Raw genomic sequence first — 14,405 nt, 5'->3', positions numbered from 1 at the left:
TATTAAAACACATATTTGCTTGTGCCTAGTTTACCAAGTGATCCAGAGGACTGATGTCACTGACCTGTTCTCTTCATTACATTAACGTTTTAATTAAGTAGATTGCATAAGGATTAATTTTTTCAACAATTTGACTCTACATTAAAGTATTTCTGTGAAAATTAACTTTTAAGCAGTATTGTATGTGTGTTGAATGTCTCTGTTCTAACGTTGGGCTACTAATCTGATCTAACCTGCACTAAAACATAATGTGTGCAGATGACCTGAGGTTGAAAATAAAAGCTGAGCTTCCACTTAAGGTTTCTTTGTAAACTCCATCAAATGGCAGAAATGCCTCATGTTGTGCATCTGTGGGAGCATATTATGGATTGACACCCATACCAGTACGAGCCTGGAATATATTACCCACAGTACTATAGTAGGACGTTGGGGTTAGTACTAAGAAAAGGAGTAGCGGTGGCACCTTAGAGACTAACAAATTTATTAGAGCATAAGCTTTCGTGAGCTACAGCTCACTTCATCGGATGCATTCGGGTTAGTACTGACTCAGAGAAGAGTGCCCCCTCCTGAATTAGTAATGCCGCTCACTTCCTCCAGCCAGAAGTGGATTATGGCTAAACAGTAGCTGGAGCCACCAAAACTGTGGGAGACCCCCTCCCGTGTAGACTGGTCTTCTTGCTCGAAAATTTACAGGCAGCTGGAAGCAATCACCTGTGTGTTACACGCTGTCATCTTCTGCTCTGCCATTGCTCCACTGCTGCATCTGGCTATTCCTAACTGTTGGGCCTGAATTACACAAATCCCGCAATAATCCACCCCTGCTTTTAGCACCGCGCAGGTTCCCAATCCTGGCTCTGAGCCTGCCCATCTCTGTCCAGTTTGAGCTAACTGATCACAAAGCTGTCAGGGAACAAGTCACCTATTCTTTATAACCCCAGGGATGTGTATGGCTCTTGGTTCTGTTATCCTGAGCATCGCGAGGGGACTGGGGTGCAAGATCGTGCTGGATGGATAGGGAGAGGTGATGGCCTGGGGGAGAAGTGGCAGATTTCTGGCAGGGATGGGGCTGGCGGTGCTCTGTGTAGGTGGGGTCTCTTTGGAGTGGGGGGGGGAGGACGAGACTTTGGGGTGGTTCTGGGAGCAGCCTCGGAGGAAGGCCGGGCGGGGAGGTTCAGTCTGACCCTTGGGCTGGGGCTGGGAGGAAGGAGAGCTGCACATCCACTTCTCTGTGCGGGGACATGGCCCTGTGCAGGAGACTGGGTGGGACAGGACGGGGAGGCGCTGGGCGAGGGGAGCTGCGCACGCGCCGGGGCGGGGCGGGCACACACCCCGGGAGGGGGGGGCATAGGGGGAGCTCGGACGCTGCGCGGGAGGGGCGGGGCATGAAAGCCCAGGCTGGGGGACGCTGGGATGACGCAACGGGAGAGGAGGCAACGCGCGCCGGCGGCCGCCTCACTGGGAGGTGGGGGCGGGGGACTCCGACGAACCTGCCGGCCCCGCCCCTGGGCAGGGCGGTAGAGGATGTTCTGGCCCCGCCCCTTGAAGGCGGGTGCCAGGCGCGCAGGCGCTAGCAGTCAGTCGGGCCACGTGCGCAGGCGCAGGCGCAGGCTCCCCGGCTCGCCTCTCCCCGCCCCCAGCCATGGCGGCGCCGCGCGGCGTGATCCGGGCCCTCCACCGCGGGACCCTCACCCAGGTAACGGGCCGGGGCCCCTCCCCTGACCCTCCTGGGCGGGGCCCGCGCGCCTCCTCGCCCCGACCTGGGCCCCCCACCCGGGCACCGGCCCTCGGCCCCACGCCGCCCCGAGCGGGGAGCCTCAGCCAGGGGAGCCGGTGCGTTCGCCAGGGCCAGGGCCAGGGCCAGGGCCAGGGCCCCTCTGCGCGGCTCGGCCCTGCGCCGCCGCTCTCTGCCCCGCATCACACCTCGTCTGGCCCCGGGCCCCGCCCCCAGCTCCTCGCCGCTCCGCCCTGCATCACTTCCCTGCCCCTGCCCCTGCCCCTGCCTCTCTGCAGTGCATCGCATCGCCGCCCCAGCCTTCTGCACCGCGCCGCCCCTTGCCCTGCCTCCCCAGCCTCTGCGTCGCACCACCTCCCGGCCCAGGTCTGCAGCACATCGCCCCGCTCTCTGCGCCACATCCCTGTCCCTCCCTCTGCCCTACACCACGCTGTCGTCTGCCCTGCTGCCCCCCGTTCCCACCCGGCACTGCCCCATCCTCTGCACCACATCAGCGCCCTGTTTGCTCCTCACCACATCCGCGCACCTGCCCTCTGTATTGCCCTGCCCTTCTGCAGCATTGTGCCACATCTCTACGCTGCCATCAACACTGCATCCTTGCTCTGCATCTCCTGCCGGCACCACTCTGCCAGATCACCGCCTTCCTGCTGTGCTGCAGCAATGCACGAGTGTCCTGCCATGTTACCTTGTATTTACTGTAGGAAGAAAAGTCAAATTTAAGTTAGGCTTAGCTGGCACATGTGTGAGCTAAAGCCTACTTTACATTCGCCCACTGTCCCTAGTCAAGACAAAGCCTTTGGTCTTGTCTGAACTAGGGAGAGGTCGTCCAATTTAGTATGTTACAGGAAGGCTACTTTGTCTCAGTGAGACTCTTAAAAGGTAGTTACTAACATCACACTATGAAATCCTTGTCTAGACAGTATTTGGTAATAGTTTTTCTCAGGGTGATGGGGAGCCAGAGCCTGACTTTCTAACCTTTTTTCCATAGTTTACTGTGTTTATATGTGAGTTTTAGAATTTTTCAAAGCAAACCCTTTGGGCTGAAATTTATCAACCTTCTTCTCAGCGAGAGGTGGCATAGTTGGAAAACTGGTAAACTGTTTACAGCAAAGTTATGTGAATCAGGGTGGAAGGGAATAATTCAGTTTATCCAAAAGTATGTAGTGTAATAAGATTTTTTTTTTTACAAATAGTACAAGGTTTTACCAGTCTTCCTCTTGTAGAAGAAATCTTTTTCAAGACAAAGCTCACAAATGTTATGAAGAAATAGGTCCCTGGAGCCAGCTGTATTGGCCGCTACTGGAGCAATCGGTGTAGCTGTCTCCAGGGCTGCCTGAGCAGCTGGCCCCAGTGCCCTTGGATTAGCCACACTGGCTGCTGCAGAAGTCACAGAGGTTGCAGGAAGTCACGGAATCCGTAACTTCCGCAACCTCTGTGACAAACATGGAGCCCTACTTATGCTAAACGGTCTGTTGCATCTTATATTTAGCTGTGACACTCTGGGAGAAGGTCTACACTTAAAATGCATCAGTGCAGCTGCATTGCTATAACGCTTAAGTGAGAGGTCCCCAAAGCAGGGAGAGGAACATGGGGGGGGGGGAACCACCTAGCCCCTCCCTGTCCCTAGGTCTGCTCTGGTCCCAGCCCCCACCGCAGCCTGGGTCTGGCTCTGCTCCTGCCCCCAGCCTCGGCCCCTTGCCACGGCCCTGCTCCCAGCCCCCCCCATTCCCCCACTGTGTTCTCTGCCCCCCCCCCAGCTGCAGCCCCACTTCTGGCTCTGGGGGAGTGGGGGGAGTGCAGAAAGGGGTAAGGGGGGTGTGACCCTCAAAAGTTTGGGGAATGCTACCTTAAGCGAAGACGCTCCTACAGGGAGCAGAGGGGGTTGGATAGGGGGTGGGGTCCTGGGGGGGGCAGTCAGGGGACAGGGAGCGGGGGGGGGGTTGGATAGGGTGCAGAGTCCCGGGGGGGTGGTTAGGGGCTGGGGGTCCTGGGAGGGGGCAGTCGGGACAAGGAACAGAGGAGGTTAGATGGGTTGGGGGTTCTGAGGGGTGCAGTCAGGGGGTGGGAAGTGGGAGGGGGTGGGGGGCCAGGCTCTTTGGGGAGGCACAGCCTTCCCTACGCAGCCCTCCGTACCGTTTTGCAACCCCGATGTGGCCCTCGGGTGAAAAAGTTTGCCCACCCCTGCATTAGAGGGTGGTTCCTATTGAACAAAAATTTTTCACCTCTGAGGAATAATGTTAGAAAAAAGGCCACTAATCATAAAAATCAAAATGTAGCCTATATCTAAGACTGCACTAAGTTTTAGTTATATGGAAAGTTTGAAGAATGTGACAAGGTGGAGTTAAGATTGTTTGGATGCCCTGATTTGTAGTGGACACTACACTGCGGCCTATCTCATTGTTCTTGAGAGTGCAGAGACATGAGGATGATGCAATGTTTCTGGGTGAGATGGAAGTTGGAAGTGGCAAAGGTCTACTTGATCCCAGACCATCTTGTGGGGGCCAGTGCAGGATTGTTTAGTACAGTGTAATTTTCATGGGTTTTGTTTGTTTTTTTTTAGTCCAGTTTTAAATTACTTCAAATGTAGCTTCCATTGCTTCCTTAAAAGACTGTACACAGAAGAGCTGGTACATGATATTCTACCTCAGTTTTCTTTTTTATTACTGTTATCCTTCTCCTAATTTTATGCCTTTGAACTGTTAGTGTTGGGTTTGCTCCTAGGCCTCTCTTACCAGTCTTCTGTTCTGATATAGCGTATTGGGTAGGTTTACAGCCATTTGCTTTAAGGATTGAATATCCCTTTCAGATATCCCTTAGGACAGTGGTGGGCAACCTGTGGCCCGTGGGCTGCACGCGGCCCATCAGGGTAATCAGATGGCGGGCCACCAGACAGTTCATTTACATTTGCACAGTTGCCCGCAGCTCCCAGTGGCCTTCATTCTGGTGTCTTGGCAGGGCTTGGTTAGAGTCCTACCGCTCGTTCTGTCTCTAGCCCGTAATTGAATCTCTTTGTTGAGCCTGATGTTAAACTGGCAGTTCCAGATGCTGAAGTTCTCTGTAAATATCCCCAGAGCAGGTTGTGATTGTCACCATTTCAAGGTTAACTGCTCCTTCTGCCCCTCCCCAACTCCCGGTGATCCTTGAGGACATCCATTTAAGTTTCAGACTCCTGGTAGTCACCTCTCGTGGGCAGAGACCTGTGTCTCTTTCCCTCCAGACTGGGAGATTAGATTAGCAATCCCTCTGCACCTCACTGTGATTTTCTAGGCAGGTGTGACCGGGTTCCAGCACCCGTGGTTAACCTTTCTCCAGTGGCTACAGCAATGTATACCAGTTACCATGCAGCCTTCACAGAGCCAGATACATTCATTCTTAGAATAAAACTATTTTGGAGAAAACATATAAAACAACAATAGAAGTTCCTAGACGCATGCTAAAAGTTTATCCCATTAATCTTATGGGATCCTAGTAAGCCACAGTCCTTCCAACCCTTCTGCAAGGATTGGGGATCCTCCTCCTAGGACAGAGAGTCCTGTCTGTTTACTGGGTCAGAAAGAAGGTCGTGTGTCTCAGGCTTTTGGTATAAACTAGCCTGTTTATACCAAAAGCCTTTTATTTGTTTGAGTCTCTGGAAAACGCAGTGCGAACCAATATATGCAAACCTCTCCAGGGGGTGATACCGCTGTAGAGTAGTTTAGTCTCAGTGACTCACCTTAATCACCCCCCTCACCACACACACCGTTTTTAGTTCCTGAAGGAGCTGTGGTAACCTTCCCATGAAGTAGTACATAGTCGTACATAAAGCATGCATACGTTTAGTATACTGGTCCCCAGAGATACTGCCTGGTGTTGCACTATCTACCTGTCATCATACAACAGGAGACTGGAAGGTTATAAAAGGGCAGGAGCTGCTCTATTCTGCATCTCCAGCCATTTTCACCAGCCAAAGCTGAAGAGAGCTGCTGCTGCAGGAGCCTTGATGAGGCAGGGGGAGACCTGGCTGTCTGAACAGACAGACACTGAAGGGTTGGGTGAGCTGGAGTAAGGGGTGTTGCATTCAGGATGCTTATTTTCTAAATGAATTGTGCTTTCTCTTAAGTAAAGAGTGACTGAGTTAGAAAGACAGTCTTTTGCTATTTGCTTTCCGCAACCAGAAGGCTCACAAGATATTCTGGGGAACGTGCAAGAGCTGCTGGGGAGCCTTGGGGAAGATGGCTCTAGCTTCAGGACCTAGCAACTGGACCATGTGGTCCTCATTGCCAAGAGTGGCCCAAAGAGAGGGACAGTGCCGAAGCTTATCTTGCCGGGGCTGAGCCCATGTTATGTGTCTTCAGTGTTTAGATCCCCTCACAGCTTTCTGGCAAGTCTGCCGTAGGGGGATCTTGGCCAGACCTGTGACAAATACAATGGGGCAGTGGAAAACTTCCTCCAAACTGGCCTGCCCTCAGACAACCACCTCTTGAGGTATCTCAAGAGTAGAGTGTGTAGTCCTGTATTAACTGAATTTAATTGGCAATTTAGTTAACTCAAGTTAACTAAAATATGATTATAAATGCAAGTTGAGACACTCCACAGCTCTTTGTTACAGGACACCAAAATTGTTGGTTTACCCTTGGACTCCAAGGTTAGATGAACAAACACTTGTGGAATTGACTTTGTTCTTCTATTGTAATTCAAGTTCTGACAAACCTGAAGATTGAGGTCAGTTAAGTCTCCTTGGACCATTTAGCCCTTGACCTCAGCTGAGGTTGCATATAAGAGGGCTGATCATGGTGGTTTTTAGTGAGTTGAGCATCTGTTCATTAGGAAATGGGCTGACACCTTTCCCCTCTATTCAGACAGGCCAATGAATAGTCTTCAGGAGCCTCACTTGTTTCCGTTGGGCTTAAAAGATTTACCTAATACCTGTTAGCCAGAACAAACAGGTGTCCAGCTTGAAAGTGCTCCTGAATCTCTGCTGCAAGGAGGAATATTTTCTGTCTTTGATCAGTCTCACACTATTTCTGACTGGCTGCTACAAGGGTTGGGGAGGTCTCTGTTACTCTTAGCCCCCAGCTTCTATTTCTGTGGTTCTTCCAAGGCTTGCTGCTGTTTCTCTGAGCTTTTCTAAGCAGCAGAATGAAGTGGACCAGATTCTTTTTAGTTTCACTGATTCCCGCAGGACTTTGAATAGCAGCAGGGACAGCTTACAGTACTCTGGTCAGTTTTCATGATGTTGCACCTGGTGATTAGCAGCAGAAGTAGAACCTCATCAGTTACAACATTTTGTGTTTAAACAATAAAGGCTATACACTTTTTTTTTATTTAAACGAGAGCTTATAGTTTGTAGGAGTGGAGTTTTCAAGCCCTGAGGGTAATGATTTGCTTTTTATGCAATCTTCACGCTGGGTTTTTTCTGCCTCCCTGAAGAGCTGGGTCTCCTACTATCTAGGGTTGGGCATTTGACCAGTCCAAAAATAGCTAGTCATTTGACCAATTACATATTAGTCACATATTGTCAAATAATGTCAAAAATGGTCAAATATTTTAAAGCATTAATTTATTAGAACAGTAACAATAGTAACAAAGAGTAAGACTTTATGGTCTCCAATATGCTTAGCTTTATGTACTTATGCCTAATAACAAAAAACATTTATGAAACAGAGTTATTTTAATGCAGAAAAATGTGTAACATAATGAAATTAAGATAAAAAATGAAAGAATGATGCGATCAAAAAGGGAGGCAACTGCTTATATCAGGATATTCTTGCTAGAGTATTTGACAATATTTGGCTGTGGTCAAGTAATAGGTGCTCAACAGGCCAGCCAATTGACTGGCTTGCCAAGCCTAATCTGGTCCAATGGTAGCACTTTAGTGTCCCTTGTAAAACAGAGATCCCACTATTTTAGAATTGATACTAATATCTATAATTGTCATACTCAGCACCCTTCCCATGTACACACCTCTTGTTACAGCAAATGCATACTGACATACATAAGGATTTGCACTAGGAGGTTTCTGAGAGTGTAGTGTCTTTTGTGTTGTGGACCATTGTCCAGTAACCTCTAAGGTGAGCGCGCCAGGCCTAAAATAGGATTTGAACTTTCCTCTCCAGAGGCTAGTGCACTTGTCTGTCTGGACTCCAAAATCTGCCACATTTTCCAGTTCAAATGATCTGGAAACTCTTACTTTCAACTTCTGATGTATGACTGTCCCAAAGCTAACGCAGTTCATTGTAACTCCTTTTAACATGCGACTCTGTATAAGCAGGTATACCCCCTCCTCAAGCCATGATGCAGTCACCGATATTTCAAGATGTGCCTTGCTGGGATGAGTCAGCACTTAGACTGGAGAAGTCCAGAGAATATGCATGTCCTGCCTGTTATGGTGTTTGTGATAAGTACAATCTTACTTTGTGAGTCAGTATTGAGCCAATGCTGGAGTGGTACTGGGAAGGACATTGTGCTGCTGGAGGTGCTATCTACTAAATAAGACAAAACTTAGGTCCTTATATGGATTTGGTATTCACTTACTGTCCCAACAGCAGCCATGTTCCACCTCAGAGGTTGCTGAATCATAGTGATTCCTGTGTATATTTTGTGTATAATGTTAAGCTTGTAAATAACTTTGGGATTCTTCAGAATAGAAGTGTAGCTATAAGATAATTAATAATCAGGAGAAAGTGAAAATTTTGGAACATTTATTATTGGGCGGGGGGGGTTAAGATGCTTTCTTGTATCCAGGAGAAGATGCTCAAAAGTAGCTGTATCCATTATACCACCACATAGCTGTGTTGCATTGTCTTTTCCTCCAGGAAGTTAGAGAAAATTATAGCTGGCATTTGGGATACACCTTTGCCACTACTCTAGTAGTGTCTGTCTCAAGGATGCACTACTGGAAAGTCAGCAGTTCAGGGGACATCTGTTTTAATTAAGAGATCACGCTTATACACAGCAATTCATGCTAGAAAGGCTGGATTCAGGAAATGAGGATTTCCTATGTAATATCCTATATTTCTGTATAGCTCCTTTTAACCTGAAGGATTCCAAAAGCACCTTGAGATCTTAAACTGTAATGTACTGCTTAGATTCTTAGACTTAAAATTTTCAAAAGTGCCAAAGTCCCATTTTCAAAAGTGACTTAGTCACTTAGGAACCTAACTCTCATTGAAAATCAATGGAACTAGGGGCTGGCCTACACAATGGAGCTTAAAGCACCTTTCTACTGGTGTAACTCCACACTAGGGGGTTGCATTGCTTTGATTATTGTTTTTTAAACTCATGTTGTTATAGTTGGACAAAAGTTATGCAGACCAGCCCATAGTCCCACTGACTTTCAATGGGACTTGTAGTCCTTAAGACGCTTTTGAAAAGGTATGTCTATCACTGTGGTACCTGAGCATCTTCCTGTAATTATTCTCCATAAAGATCATTGCCATGCTTGAGATGTAATTGGGCATCAATTCTTTGGTGCACAGCAAAACTGTGCAACAGTTTAAGACAGGAAAAGAGGCAGAATTTTGAATCCAGCTGAAACTGCAGGGGGAATTTAGTGAGTCAGGATGTAATATGAGGTGAGATTTCACCAGGATGCTGTTGTTAAGGCCCAAGCCTTACAAAAAGTGCCTTAGGATCTTTAATAACCCAGTGTGGTCAGATTATCAGTTTTGCATCCCCTCTGAGGACTGATTTAAACAAGCTGATTACCATGTTAAGTTAAGAAGAAAAAAGCTTCAAGTGATTTCTTGACTTGTTCAAAGGCTTTTGCTTGTTGTCCAACCCCGCGAGTTGTCTGAGAAGCCAGCATTTCACATCAGTCAAGTGTAGACCTTGAACTGATGAATTTGATCTTTTACCATCTGGATACAGTAGAAGGGATGATATTTTTGCATTGTCTTACTGGATACTATCCAGAAAATAACATGTCTTGGGCATCAAAGAGCTAGATCAGAAGTGGTGCCTATGCTGTGAGATTGCCTTTTTTTAAAAAACATGGTTATGAGACATCCTGGAATGAGATCAGAGTTGCCAAAATTTATGATTTTTCTCTTTTGCCATTCCTAAATATTCACTTATGCATTCAAGCGTATCTTGGAATTAAACCTCATTGTCTCTCTAAATGAGATCACTCCTGCCTGGGAAGCAGAACCAGGAGGAATGGGGTGGGGAGTGGGCTTTGTCTCCTTGTAAACTCATGCACAGCAAGGGATGGGGGGAGAGGTGAGAGTGGGACCAGCTGCTCTAGGGCCTGGGCTCATTCCAGGGAGCTGGAAATGGAGGGATTAGAATGGCCCCGGGAGCAGGTAGGAAACCCTGAGACCCTCCTTCCCAGCCTGGGACCCTCCTTCCTGCCTCCATGCCGGCCAAGTCTTAGTACCTCCCCTCATTCCCTCTCCTGTCCTTCTACTTCTGCCACCTCCTGACTCCTATGCATCCTATGCACTATGCATTTAAACTGTGAACATCTCTGGGGCCTTAAATTTGGTATAATCTAATGATGGATGCCCAAACTTTACCATACTGAGAATTGTTTTGATAATTTGTAATGAACCTATAGGCCAATGGTGGGCAACTTGCAGGCTGCGGGCCACATGTGGCCCTTCAGGGTAATCTACTGGTGGGCTGCGAGACAGTTTGTTTACATTGACCATCCGCAGGCACGGCCGCCCGCAGTTCCCAGTGGCTGCGGTTCACTGTTCCCAGCCAATGGGAGCTGCAGGAAGCAGCGTAGGCTGCTGGGACATGCCAGCCACCACTTCCCGCAGCTCCCATTGGCCAAGAACGGTGAACCGCGGCCACTGGAAGCTGCAGGCGGTCGTGCCTGGTGATGGTCAGTGTAAACAAACTGTCTCGCGGCCCACCAGTGGATTATCCTGACGGGCTGCAGGTTGCCCACAACTCCTATAGGCTATCCATCCACACCATACTTGTATAAAACATGGCAGATTGCAAATGGCCTCTCATCTTTCTTGCAGAGGAGTGGCTCATGAAGACTAAAGACCCAATCATGTGATGCTGCTTGGCTTAAAATAAATAACAAATAAGACTGTGACTTTCATGAGATGCACTTTGGCCACCCTGGTCTTATGGGAAGAGTCCTCTGGATTTTAAATATCTTACAACTCTATTAAGTGGCACACTGCTAAATACCCTGGCACTTGGTAAGGGTGGAATTCACATTTTCACCTGTAAACTAATAGTTTTCTTTTAAGTCTACCCTTAGTCACTGTGACATTAAAGAAAATATGGCTTCCACTTTTGCAGCAGCCATAAAAACAACTGTTAGTTATGCTGGTGTCTGTTAAATATGCTGATATATTAGGTTTCTAGATGTGAGAGGGTGCTAGGTTGAATTGGTAGTTTCTTACAATGTTTTAAGTGAATGCAGCATTGGTGAAAATTCTTGGATATATACAGAAGTAGAGATTGAAAAATTGTCTATCTGAAGAATAGGTCCAACACAGAAAATGAAGGTGAAAGCCTCCCATCTGCCCGATCTCCACTAGGGAGCTTCAACCCCAACCTAGATTGGGCTTCCTGAGTGGGGAATGCAACTTCTATTGCTCATGCAGTCTTTAGTGTGTCTGAAATTTAGGCCTGGTCAAGGTTTAAATCTTAGTTCAGTAATGTTGCAACACAAACTGTGTTGATTAAGTAAAGGTTAAAACAGTTTAAATATGTCTATGTGAGGGGTTCACACTGATTTAATTAGTTCCATTTTAAATCCATTTAAATTGGTATAACTATTCTAATATGAACAAGAAGGGCCAATTGTGTTTTTTGTGATGTGCACATTTGCCCACTAGGAAATGCACCTCATGAGGTTCCTAACTCACACAGACTTCACAGTACCATCAAATGGTGTAAACTTTCATTTCCACCTGAGCTAGATTTGAGCCAGAGACCCGAAAGGGAAAGTTTTTAAACAGGTGTGTTAATTTTGGCGCCATATACAAAGTAGCTAACGTTTCCAGCCTTGAGGCAATTGCCAAACAAAATAACCAATAGAAAAATATATCTTCTGGTTTTTAAGATGTATTATGAACAGTTGAATAATTAAAACACATGTTTTTAAAAAGCCACTCTATAAGTGACTTGATACTGTTTGGTTTCAGAGTAGCAGCCGTGTTAGTCTGTATTCGCAAAAAGAAAAGGAGTACTTGTGGCACCTTAGAGACTAACAAATTTATTAGAGCATAAGCTTTCGTGATCCGATGAAGTGAGCTGTAGCTCACGAAAGCTTATGCTCTAATAAATTTGTTAGTCTCTAAGGTGCCACAAGTACTCCTTTTCTTTTTGATACTGTTTGTCCTTGTTTGTGTTCCTTTGGACCAGTCTTGCTAACATACAACTACACACTTGATCCAAAAGTGCAATAAAATAATAAAAATCCCCTTCACCTGAAGGTCAGAGAAGGAGAAACTGAGATTGTATGTTTGTAAGGGATTTAGATATTACTGTGATGTTTGCAATATAAAAACTTAGCTAGCTAGTTCACTGAGAGGGAAGCAGGCAGTTGGGAATTTGGTTGCCCTCTCCTAAAGAGAGACTGGGAAGTCTTTTTTACAAATAAATGAAATAATTGTTTACATAATTCGGAGATCAGAAAAAGGAGGCATTCAATAAATTAGCTACTAGCCCTTTGTATGTCCAATTGTCATTATTCTTAAAAGGTAATAATTATATACTGTATTTGCATAGTCTGAAAATAAGTTTTTTGCCTCTGTATTGCTTACTCCTCATTTCTAAAATCACTTTTTTTTTTGGAAACAAATCAGACTTCTTTCCAGCAGTCTTATTTGGTGCAAATAAATGGAGGTTTCTTCTATTTCTGAATGATAGTACACACGAGGCTATAATTACTAAATACTAAGCCACATTTCCTTGTTTCCAGAATATCTCTATCAAGGTAGAACACAGAATGGTTGCAAAATTGTCAATGTTCAATTCTTACCTATAATGGGTTTTTATAATCTCTTCCCCAAAACTTGTCAGAATAAGACAGGGTCAGATCACATGATCCATTGAGCCTTGTTGTCATTTCTTGCACAACAGTGGTTTTTTTGGGGGGTCAGAGGGGCTTTATCTACACTGGAAAGTTGCAGTTTTAAAATGACTAGTGTAGTTTAAAACAGTACAACCCTATAGTGTGGACATGGTTATACTAGTGTAAAAGTGCTCTATATCAGTACAATTATTCCCATATGAAAAAGGAAAATTTCCCCTGCTGTAGTATTCGAAGTGTACTATGGCTCCCCCCAACTCCACTTTTCTATCTTCAGTTAGTGGATGTGTTCCTCAAAGCCCATTGGTTACCACCTTCTTCCTCATGGCCCCTGCAGCCCTTCTGGGAGTGTGGAGGGGCTCGGAGGAGAGTAGAATCGGTAGCTGAGTGACAGTGAGGTGTCCCCAGGATGCCACCTCCTATCCCCCTCATTGCCACCACTTCCTCAAAACACAAGAGGAATTCGCTGACTAAAAACTTAGTGCAGAGTTAAGTTTGACCAGCAGAGCATTTTAACCCTCCAGAATGTCAAATGAGCCTATAGTTAAACCTCTGAAAACCAGAAAACATACCATCCCTGCCCTGTAACAATAACTGTGTGTTATCTGTGTGATATACCAGTGCGGCCCTTCCAACAGACATCTGTGAGGACACAGCACGGGAGTGTGATAGGAGGAACTGTCAGAGCATGTCCTCACTAAGGGAAAAGTTGTGTTTAGGGCAGGGTTAGTGGCACCAGGTTACATATGGCTACATCTGTCTTTTGCTCAACTCTTTCACCTGCTTTTCACAAACCATTCCAAAATTACTAGATGATACCATCCTTTGACCCTTGTCCTAAAGGCTCTCTCTGCAACATACTTGCACCAACGTCTGCATTATTATGTATGCTAGCAGACTGCTACAGATCCGCATGGCAAGAATAGATTTTATGCTCCTATGCTTGCACAACCCTCATAACTCAGCACAGAAACGAGGGGTCTGTGATCCCTTTGGGTGCATGTCTCTCTCCTACTATTGCAGTGTTAGTTGTGTCAACCTGCTGCAGGTAATCCCTGCACTACTCAATACTGCTGTCTGTAACAAAGTAAAGTGCAGTTGCAGTGTATGTAGATGAATAAGATAATGCAGTTCTGGCCCATTTACTTCATACATTCAGTACTTGCCCCTCCAGGTTTGGGGCGTGGCTGTTGTGTATCTTAAATCTTTCTTTCCTGGTTTTCAGAGTTTCAAGTATAGGTGCATTTGGCATTTTGGAAGGGTACAAGGCACTGCTGGACAACCTTAACTCTACATTTACTAAGTTTTTGGGCAGTGTATTAATATAGTTTCTTAGTGCATGTCTATATCCAAAAACTTGCACGGAATAAATCTTTAATTTAATTACATCAGTGCAAACCCCTAACTCTAAATGCACTTAAATCAGTTTAAACTGCATTTATACCAGTTTATTTTATTTTGATTACCAGATTAAGCTAAACCAGTTTAAGTACATCTTACATTAGGAGTGTGCATTGATGTAGTTAAATTGATTTAGTTACATCAGCACAAAAAATTGACTTCTAAGCCAGCCCTTGGTTTCCCTGTTCCTTTTAAAAAGAAAGTGAAATAAATGTCTATACTTGATGATGATAGCACTTCAATGGCCCCAGTTAGGTTTTAAAATGTATACCTCAGTTTAATGCGGGG

At 46.0% G+C, this 14,405-nt stretch overlaps 1 protein-coding gene across 2 annotated transcripts in view; it reads left to right on the top strand.

The window, feature by feature from the left end:
* Positions 1–1,545: 1,545 nt before the first annotated feature.
* Positions 1,546–14,405, top strand: part of WARS2 (tryptophanyl tRNA synthetase 2, mitochondrial) — an 83,733-nt gene continuing 70,873 nt past the window's right edge. Inside the window, exons 1-2 of one of the 2 annotated variants that reach the window (XM_043513013.1) lie at positions 1,582–1,693; positions 10,687–10,872. Coding sequence is in view for 1 of the 2 variants with exons in the window: in XM_038371924.2 (XP_038227852.1) it covers positions 1,640–1,693 (54 nt within the window). In the remaining variant the exon portion in view is untranslated. Of the gene's footprint in view, positions 1,694–10,686; positions 10,873–14,405 lie in introns of both variants that reach the window. The other variant, XM_038371924.2, reaches the window with a different exon arrangement.

The sequence above is a fragment of the Dermochelys coriacea genome, chromosome 1 (assembly GCF_009764565.3).
Source record: "Dermochelys coriacea isolate rDerCor1 chromosome 1, rDerCor1.pri.v4, whole genome shotgun sequence".
Taxonomy (NCBI): Eukaryota; Metazoa; Chordata; order Testudines; family Dermochelyidae; genus Dermochelys; species Dermochelys coriacea.
Note: the sequence above shows the minus strand (reverse complement) of the source record. Positions and strands in the feature narration are given on the sequence as shown.